This window comes from Colletotrichum orchidophilum, assembly GCF_001831195.1.
Source record: "Colletotrichum orchidophilum strain IMI 309357 chromosome Unknown Scaffold_53.1, whole genome shotgun sequence".
Lineage (NCBI taxonomy): Eukaryota > Fungi > Ascomycota > Sordariomycetes > Glomerellales > Glomerellaceae > Colletotrichum > Colletotrichum orchidophilum.
Genome location: NW_019173009.1, coordinates 211,095 through 220,632, shown reverse-complemented (window position 1 = coordinate 220,632; position 9,538 = coordinate 211,095). Strand labels below are relative to the sequence as shown.

At 55.1% G+C, this 9,538-nt stretch overlaps 3 protein-coding genes across 3 annotated transcripts; 1 reads left to right on the top strand and 2 right to left on the bottom strand.

Moving 5' to 3' along the window:
* Window positions 1-454: 454 nt before the first annotated feature.
* CORC01_06884 (fungal specific transcription factor domain-containing protein) lies at window positions 455-3,587 on the bottom strand (the record flags this gene model as incomplete). Its single annotated transcript, XM_022618522.1, has 4 exons — window positions 455-568; window positions 628-1,914; window positions 1,968-2,648; window positions 2,754-3,587. 4 exons carry the CDS (start codon window positions 3,585-3,587, stop codon window positions 455-457), a joined length of 2,916 nt encoding a protein of 971 aa, XP_022475001.1.
* Window positions 3,588-5,568: 1,981 nt separating this feature from the next.
* CORC01_06883 (uncharacterized protein) lies at window positions 5,569-6,105 on the top strand (the record flags this gene model as incomplete). The annotated part of the gene is made up of 1 exon (XM_022618521.1): window positions 5,569-6,105. The coding sequence occupies one exon, from the start codon at window positions 5,569-5,571 to the stop codon at window positions 6,103-6,105; it is 537 nt and encodes a 178-aa protein (XP_022475000.1).
* A 1,201-nt stretch (window positions 6,106-7,306) lies between these two features.
* Window positions 7,307-9,388, bottom strand: CORC01_06882 (uncharacterized protein; the record flags this gene model as incomplete). Its single annotated transcript, XM_022618520.1, has 1 exon — window positions 7,307-9,388. The coding sequence occupies one exon, from the start codon at window positions 9,386-9,388 to the stop codon at window positions 7,307-7,309; it is 2,082 nt and encodes a 693-aa protein (XP_022474999.1).
* Window positions 9,389-9,538: the final 150 nt, after the last annotated feature.

Here is a 9,538-nt window from a genome sequence, read left to right as displayed (position 1 = left end):
ATTGCAAACACACGTTTTGTCCTGCACAGTGAAATCACCAAAGTTCCGTCCGTCATGGAAGACATCATTTCTATTACGCTCTAGCTCATGGAGACAGCCAACTGATGTCGCCCACCAAGGCATTCACTCTCCTTTGGCATGACCTGCTATTCATACACACTCCAGGCCAGCGCCTTTCGCGTTCATTGACCCCATTGCTATCCTCCTCTATTCCATCGTGACGAAAAAAAACGTATTCGTAAACTTTTCTTCCTTAAGACTTTACCCATTCAACTCCGCATTACGTGTGAACCAACCAGCATGCATAAACAAATAGCCGTGGTATCATGGATTTTTTGAACTGTGGCAGCAGCAGTTTCCAACGCAGTAGACATGATCGCGCAAATGTTGAATGAAGACCAAACACACAGCAAGCAAGCACAGAAAACAGCTTTGCCCTCTGATATCGCCACTCTCATCGTTGGGCCCAGTGGAATCCGTTCACCAACCCGAGAGTTGGATCGTTGAACCCGGATATGTTCAGTTCGCCCGTATTCGGGTCGTGAGGGAACAGGTTATTGATGATATCCTAGTCGAGCTTATCAGCATGTTGCGGGTTACCTGCATTCGGGAGCGATGTGGACCTACCCAGTCTACACCCTCGAGAGGGTTCATGATATTCATCGGCTGCGAGGGCCTGTGGCCGCCAACACTGACTCCGTCGCTTACACTTTCCGGGCTGTCCGCGTTCACAGGCGGCATGCTCCAGATAGCCTCGCCGTTTGACACGCCGGCAAAGACGATTCCAGGAGGCGGTCCTTGCATCTGCGCGTTGGGCGGAGACGCCATCCCCGGAGACCCCATGCCGCTCATCGGTGAGGGTTGTTGCATGCCACCACCAGGGCCACCCATACCAGGCTCCGATTTGAAACCCATGGGCATGCCGTGTCCAGCGTGTGGCTGTTGAGCATTTTGCACCCCGGGGTTCTCGTTCCTCACGTTGACGGCAGTTTTGTTCAGCGGCGCTCGTGAGGTTCCAGTTGGTGCACGCATCTTGCGCATGCTCTGGTATGTTTGCATTTTGCCCATGATCTCACCTAGGATCTGCAGACCCTTAATCTCAGGCGGTAGGTTGCGATCTGTGCCAAATACGTAATCCAGGCAAGCCCAGATACGGTAGGCCTCCTTGTTTTGCGGTCGGTAGTAGATTTCGGTAGCCAAGAGCAGGGCAATTTGGAACTGTTGGTATGCGCCCAAGTACCAGGCCCATTCCCGGAACTGCGGATCGTTCTCAAGCTGTATCGAGAGCTCGATGATCATAATGCCCGAGGTGACAAGGAGGTTGTTGAGGCGGTGAGTCATGGGGCTGTTGGCGTTGGCGTGGTAGGGGTGAAGGATCATGACGTGAAGGCGGTAGAGGAGCAGGTTCATGACCAGCTTGGCGTATCGTTGAATGGGCACCTCACCATCAAGCAAATGTTCGTACTTTTCGACCATCCGCCGCCTAAAATTTTCAATCTTTTGGAGAACAGCAGTGAGTGTCGTTTTGCGGGTTTCGAGCCGCCGGCGGTCCAGCCAAATCACCCGCATCATCTCGTTGCACTCTGTCCGAATAGCAGATAGTAACGAAGAAGTCCACACGTCTGCGGGTTCCGGAGGTGGGCCGGCCGCGTAAAAATCTTCCTCTTCGCAATTGAGCGGGAGCTTGGTGTCGTAATCCTCTCTCCTAATGGCTGGTCTGGGGCCTTGCGCTTCACAGGTGCGGATATCGAGGAAGCAGAGTTGATGCCAGATGAGCCTCCGAACGTGTGTGTCCAGGGGGTTCAGCCCATATGTCTCTCCATCCCTGTGCAAGCCCATACACTCCGCCATTCTGACAGCAGCACCGACCAGAACGGAGTGCGCTCGAGATACCTCGGCTCTGCAGAGTGGAAGCTAAAGTTGTTGTCAGCAGTGAATAAGATGAGACGCATGCAGGAAGACCGTACCATGTACATAATGAAAGCCTGCATAGTTTCGACTCTAGTTGTGCGGAGGAAGTTGGCCTTTCCCAAGGCTCTCTCTGTCTCAGTCTTCATTCGGTCGATCAAGTTGGCTTTGGTAACACCAAACAACGTCCTCACTGTCGGATCATCCATACTCACGGCGGCACTGAACCAAGCCGCAAACATGACGGCCTGCGTGGAAGCCCTTGGCTCAATGTTGCTGTACACTTCATCCCAGAAATTCTGATACTCAACCTCAAAGGACGGTCTGTGAACACACCGCGCAATGGGATGAACCGCTGCGAAGTACTGCTGGGTAAGTCGATCTGCGGCCTCTTTTTGGGGCAATCTTCTGTCAAGGGAGAGGGCTTCAGGGGTATGGCCAAAGAAGAAGCCACTCGAGGGGGGAATGTAGGATTCACCAGGCCTCAAAAAGTCGGGGATGGAGTCACCAGAACTTCCGCTTACGACAGACATGGCATCCATGCCGGGAGGTGGACCACCGAAGCCGGGATACCCAGGAGGCGGTCCACCACGGGGCGGCCCGCCTCGTCCGGCCCCGCCCATGCCCCTACCGCCCATCATAGCCATCATTCCGCCCATGCCACCCATCGGGCCACCCGAAGGTGGACCACCTGGTGGACCACCCGGAGGACCACCCGGGCCAGATATACCGGCCGAGATCTGACTGCTGCGTTAGAAAATCGCCAGTTTGAGGTAGAAAATCAAGTTCTCCAGGATCCTCGGGATTTGAGTTCCCCTGAAGCCTACGAAAACCAAGACACGCACCTCTTCGGCTATTCTGGGTCTGGACAGGCCACCGATACGTTCTGTGATACGCATGCGACCAACCTGAACTCCCAGGTCAATAAGATCGTCGGTTCCGTCTGCATCTTCCTCATACGTGACGTCGAGAGCCGTCATATCTGTGGGCTCTAGATTCCGCTCCTCGGCAAAGTCGTCCTCGACATCGTCTGCGAGGATAGCTTGCTGCTGGGCGGCGCGGGACGTCTTGGCGACATCACGCTCCAATTGGCGCTCCAGAGATCCGACCTTCTCCTTGATCTCTGTAAGACGGAGCTGGCTGGCCTCGTCCAGCTTGGGGCTAAGATAGACGCAGTCGCGCGAAAACTTCATGCAGTTGACACATGGCTGAGACTTATTGCACTTGAGCTTCCGGCGACGGCACTCAAGGCAGGATGTGATCATGCGCATGCGCCTCCGGATAGGCTTGGAGGCAGGACTAGGCGCTCCCGACACAGAAGGCGCCGGGGACGAAGCGCGTTGGGGTGGCAGACCGGTCATGCCGTGCGGCGCGGAGGATGTTGCTGAGCCCGGTGAGTGAGCGCCGGGCATGAGATCAGAGTTTGGTAGGACGCGCGGGCTCGTCATGGAAGGCCCTTGTGCGGATGGGCTCACGGGATTCATCGAGTAATACTGTGGCTGACCATGGGGTGATTGCGCGGGTGTTTGTAAGTGAGAGTGACCATGGTGATAGGCGTGTGCGTGGTCGATGGGCTGCGCCGAGTAGACGGCACCACCACCAACACCGCCGGCGGAGGCGGCAGCGGCAGCGGCAGCGGCAGCAGCATGACGTGCAGCGGAATAGTGCCCAGAGTCCATTTGATGGTTGGGGGGCGATCGGGCGCGCGTCAGGTCAGTTCTCGGATTCTTGTCAATGCGTTTGGAAAAGGAGGGTGATATGAGAGGCTGTCGGGATGAAAATCGAAGTAAACAAGACGGTCATTCGTTGAAGAGAGTCGAGGATGCGATCCAAAGAGGATAGAAACTGGGAACGGTCGAGGGTTACCTGGGTGTTCCGGGGGGGAGTTACGGACGTAAAAAGGACGTGGGCTGCTATGGGTGCAGGACGGTGAGCCACTGGTGGACGGAGATATGTGAGAGGAGCGGGCGGGACATGCAGGAGAGTTGATTTTAGTCTGGTCCCTGGTCCTGGTCCTGGTTGTGATGGTGGTTGCGGTTGTGGAAGACTGATCCTAGTAGAAGGATGAGGTGGTGGTGGTTGGGTGGACGAGTAGAAAACAAGGTCGGGGGTGGGCGCACGCAAGCCTATGTAAGTGCCCATCCACGTATTGCTCTCACCCTCTCACATACATGCCGGTAGATGCGGGAGCGACGAAGAGGAGGGTATCCTCGATTTGGACTGGGTTTGAACTTGATTCGTGTCACGCCGTGTCCAACAACGGACAAGACGAGGAGGGGGAGGAGGGTGAGGGGGGTGGGACGACAGGAGCTACGTTTAGGTAAGAGAGAAAGGAAGGGACGAACGAGGGAGTGACATGGAAAAGAAGAGTAGAAGAAGTAGTAGAACGAGGAGAAGAACAAGACACGAAACGAACAAAGCGTGTAACTGCTGCGGCAGGATGGGATGGGATGGGACGGGAAACAGCGACAGATGTGTGGAGCAGGATGAAGTGGCCCAGAACAACCTTCCCGCAAGGCAAAGTATTCGGTACTTTAGCCGGCCCTGACAAAGGGTGAGAGCACCCACGGCATCCTCTCCCGTGTCCTGTCGCTCGCTGTTCGGCAGCGGTCGCAACATCCAGTCGCCCTCAGCGAACAGCACGAAACACACACACTACAGCGGACGGAGCAGGCGAGACCTGCTGGACGGGATTGCGTGAATAGGTGGGCGAGGTGATCCGCCGCAGGTACTAAGTACTTCCGGATGCGGGGGTTTGGCACCCCTGGGCTCTTTCTCTCTGCCCAAGACACACCTCCCGGGAGGGAATAGTTCATCGCAACATCACGCAACACGTCGACGGCGCCTCTTCGCTAATCGTCGAATAACACTGGTAACTTAGGTCAAGGTACTTATTCGTACCTCATAGGCGTGCCAGGCTGCCTTTGAGCCTGGTCTTACCTCCGCTGAAATTTGAATAATACGACAATCTTCCATGGCCCATGGCGAGAGAGTCAAAGACAGAGCTTATCTGTTTCTGTCTCCATCTCTCTACTTCGCACCATCTCTCTTGTCTCTGGGCTGCTGTTCCCTTGACCTTGTTTAGCTGCCGATGGGAGAAGCTGGCGTCGGCCTTCCAACCCGTCCGGAACGTCCCCATCTCCCTCTCTATCTCTATCTTTCATTCTTTCTTTCTTTCTCTCTACTCTTACAGGTGCTCGCATACGTTGTGGCCATGCCATACCATTCTACCTTCCCGTGGCCGTGCTGCAGCCTGTTCCGCGTCTGCCCCGTTTTGCCCATCACTCATCTGTTTCGCTCCCGGGTACGGAGTCATGGGGTCACAAAGTCACGGAGTATCCTGTCTTTGCATGGACAGAAGCGAATGGAACGACGCTGCTCAACGTGCAGGGTTCTTTTGCTTTCGTCCAAGTGTCGTGCCCGCGCATCACTCATGGTCTAATAATATACAGAGTACATACGGGATATTATCCGTACTGCCCAACTCTAATCTCGCATCCCGCGTTGCCTCTGAGTCTGAGTCTCTGATTTGACTCTGATAAAATGATAGTTGGTGTGGCCATGCCCATGACGGGTTTACCCATGCCCCAACCACGTTTGTTTGAGCAAGGTTATATCAAGGTCGGAGTAGGCTAATGTCGCCTTAACGGGCTACGGCAAATGTCAGTCGAGTTCGATGTCATCAGTCGCGAAACGACGTCGTCTCCGCCCTCTGACTGGACGCGGCCCTCCCATCTCGCTTTCTTTTTGCGGTGTTCATCTTTGCTGCACGTAATCAAGAGGGACAGTTGGGGAGATGGAAGGGGCACGCCGCACGCCAATTGTGCCTCGGCCGGACAATCCCCTTCTTGCCTTCCACCCTTCCTCTGCTTCGTAACCCCCAGAAGCTGCAGCAGCAGCAGCATCCCCTCCCCTCCCCTCCCCTGCCCATCACATCCTCATCTCGCCCGCGGCCCCCCACCTCAATTAGCAAAATTTTGTCCAACAATGTTACGACTTGGTCGTGAGGTGCCCCGAATCCATCCACTGAGAAGGACTGAAATGCCATGCAGACACGTCGCCCCTCCTCTCATTCCCCATCCGCAGAAATTCGAAAAGTCAGGCCCTCGTTCCTATGCAGAGTTCCACATGGGACCAAGCCTAATCAACGATGGCGCCGCTTCCATCCGTCTTCCACACATTCCAGGCCTCCTCTAGGTCGCTCGTCTCTCTTAATGAACCAGGCATCGTTCGTGAGTGAAGAGTGAAGAGATTCCCGTGCCTGGCGAGGTGAGAGCCTTACATGGTCACCGCCGAGTCGCAACCACGATGCAGAAAGGTACCCTCTCCCAGCTCCATCTCTGATCGGCGCACCCCCTCTGACCAGAATGTTCCGACTTCCGTCCACTAACAAGCTTCGGCCGTTTCCTCTACTAATACTCTTTCATCATGCTGAACCCTTTCTGCTCTTGCCCGGCGTCTGTGCATGGACTGGAAAACGACCCTAATGTAAGGTACATAATATTAACACTCACAAGATTTTGCCCCCCCCCTCCCGTAGTGTACCTTTTTCACCGTCACCCTTCGCAGGGCCCTAACATCATCGCTCGGCCGGGTCCCCCGTTTCGTGGGCCACAAAGGACCATGATCATCCCCTCCTCCGCCTTTCCCTCCCGTCCGCCCCGGGGGTGATCAGTCAACCGGGCGGCACCGAACGACCACAACCCTCCAATGTCGGATCTGCCGCCCGCAACAGGAACAAAACCAACAACACCTCGGATGACAGAGACAAACCAAGCCTCAAACGTGAAAGCCCCATTGGTGGATCAACCATTTTTCAATAGCCACAGTAGGGAAATAAAGTTTTTTTCTCCTCCCCTCGAGCATTGGAAGAAGACTCTTGTCTCATCAGCCAAACAAAGGAAAAAGAGAAGGAGCTCTAGGTTTCGCGGACCGGAAGGGACGTGTCCCGCACTCATCATCATTTCCTGGCCGCATGCGGCCGAAAATCGACAGCCCCTCATCAACTTTGGCCCCGGCCGAGAGCCCGTCGGGTGGCCAATGGAATGCCGTCCCACGAGCGTCATCTCCGTTGCCGCGTTACATTCCAGCGTCGAGCTGTTAATGTTTTTAATTTCACCCGCTTGGCTCGTTTTATCCTCGTGGCAAAGACGAAAAAAGTTCCCGCGCGATACGAAACAAGGGCCATCTACCATTGCAGAATTCCATCGCCGGTCTCGACGCTTCTTTGCCATGTACAGTCCTGTCTCACCGAGGTTCACTATCCGTCCATAATCGCCCTCATCCCTCCAAACACCACCACGGATACGCCTCATATCGCTTTTCTTTCACGCCTTTATTGTGGGACCAATTACTTCATCTCGCGGGTGTGTGTGTGTTCAATTTTCTAAAACACTTTCTACCACTCGCTCCTTTCCGGAGCCCTAATCGCCTCTCGAATCCGTTCAGCGTCCGGGACCCGTTCAGCCTCTCGGCACCTCTTTATTTCCAGTTCGGAATTGGCTTGCCTCCACCGTTGGAGCACTCGAGCAACCAAAGCTTTCTGCTCGGGTCCCTTGGACTGTCCTATGATGTCCATCAACCAGACCAGGCGTTGAGTCCGCCCGAATTCACCCCTTTTCAGTTCCCGTGTGGCTACCTTGGCAATTGCCGTCATCGACCTGCTATTCAGCGGTACCTTGTTGTTCCGCAGCCAGTTGATACATTTGGAAACGTCCCGAAATGTACTCCTTTCCGACCTTGTGTTGGCGCTCGCGAACCACATTGCCATGTCCTCCATCAGAGATATTCTCCTGATCCAGAGATCACGTTGCTTGGCAGGGTAAATATTCATCTTGCCATCGCCGCAGTGAACTGCCGACCAGATGGTCCAGGACGGGACGGATTTGTCTCTTATCATGGACTTGATGTAGGGCACCCAGGCTGTCCAAGGCCATTGTGAGCCCATTCGGCCCTCCAGCTTTCCCTCGCGAGAGAGCAAAATCGAACGAAGCTTGAGAGCCGTCTCGTAGTCGTGACTGGCTGAAGCGACTCGCGCGAAGGGCATAATAGGTATCGTATCCCTGGCTTCTGCGAAGCGCTGCATCGAGACGACAAGCTGGTTCTGGCGGCCGAAGCGTCTCAACAGCTTCATGAGATTTTTGATCAACCATACATGTTCCCTCCTCAAATGCTTTGGTTTGTCATGCTCGATTTCGCAGATGCCGGCTACTAGGGCAGCGAGGCTCGAGGTTGCGTGTCTGGAAGATTCGCGGACCCAGAATGCCTCAACGGCCTTGTGGTCGCCGAGGTACCCGCGGCTAGTCCATTGCTGGAGGATAAGCTGGCTGAGATCTCTGTCATCGTGCCAGGGCAGCTCGCGATCAAAGTATTGGGATCTGACGCAAGCGTCAAAAAGGTAGGTTGAGTCGACCCGCGGCATATGTGCCAAGACCTGCAGCCAAAGGAAGTGAAGCTTTTGGCGGGTTTCCTCCTCAAAGACTACCGAACCTCGGCAGACTACGGTTTCGATCCCCTCGAGAAGCGCGCCGTGGTCTTCGGGCGACAATTCGCGGAGCGCAACGCCAATGTCCGCGGCCCGTCTGCGCCCCGTCGACTGAGACACGGCTAGCGTTTGCACCGCCGCAATGATGCCCTCGTGGATATCATTGATGTATGGGCGAGGGACCGCATCGAGCGTAGTCTGGAATAGAAGAATCGTCGCGTCATTGGCCCGCATTTGAGACGTCCGATTCAGCAGAAGGTTCCAAAAGCTCGCACCAAACTCTGACGGGCCCAAAACTTTGGAACATGCGATTCCGTTGACAACGGCCGAAAGGAACAGCTCAATGGCAATGCTGACCGTCTCGCCGTCAGCACGTGTACTGATCAAAGACTGAGGAAAAGTTGAAACAGCCGAGTCCACGGCACTGGGATCGAGAGCACCCAATTTCAATTCCCTCTGAAGCCCCTCGATGAAGTCGTAGTATTCCGAGCCGATCGCGTGCTGTGTCGAAGCCGCAACGGCGGCTCGGGCTTGAGATAGCCGTTCTTCAAAGGTAGAGATTGGCGGGCTTTCAATGTCAATCCGAGCAATTTCCTCCTCATTCATCTGCTGTTCCGACACCGACCATCTGTAAACGCGAGACAGCAAAGATTGACTTTGCTGGCTCTGTAGATCCCTCTGTTCCTTTGATATACGTAGGGTCGGCGGTTGCCACTTCCATTGACTCAGGTCGACCGGGAACTCAATGGCCCAGGGAGGCAAGGTCGAATGTCCGTCCAGGTGCAGTTCTGCCATCCTCCTCTTGCCCAGCCGTCTTCGATTCTCGAGCGGGCCGGGCACAGAGCTCGACTTGCGTCGCGTGAGGCGTGATACGTGGCAGTAGCGCTCAAAAGCGCTCGCCAAGAGACCATCCGTGATCCATACGTTGTCGGACGGAGCTGGAAAATGTTGCTGAACTGCTCGGCAGCATCGTACGGTAGGTCGCGACGGCGGCATTGAGGCCCTGGCCGCGAAGGGATGGAAGGGCAATGGCGCGTATGTATCCAATCGATCGTGCTTAGACTAAGGCATTCTTTTTCACAGCGTGAAGCTGAAAGTGGGGTATCGGACGCGGCGGTGGTTGCCAATTAGCTCGATTTGATTCGA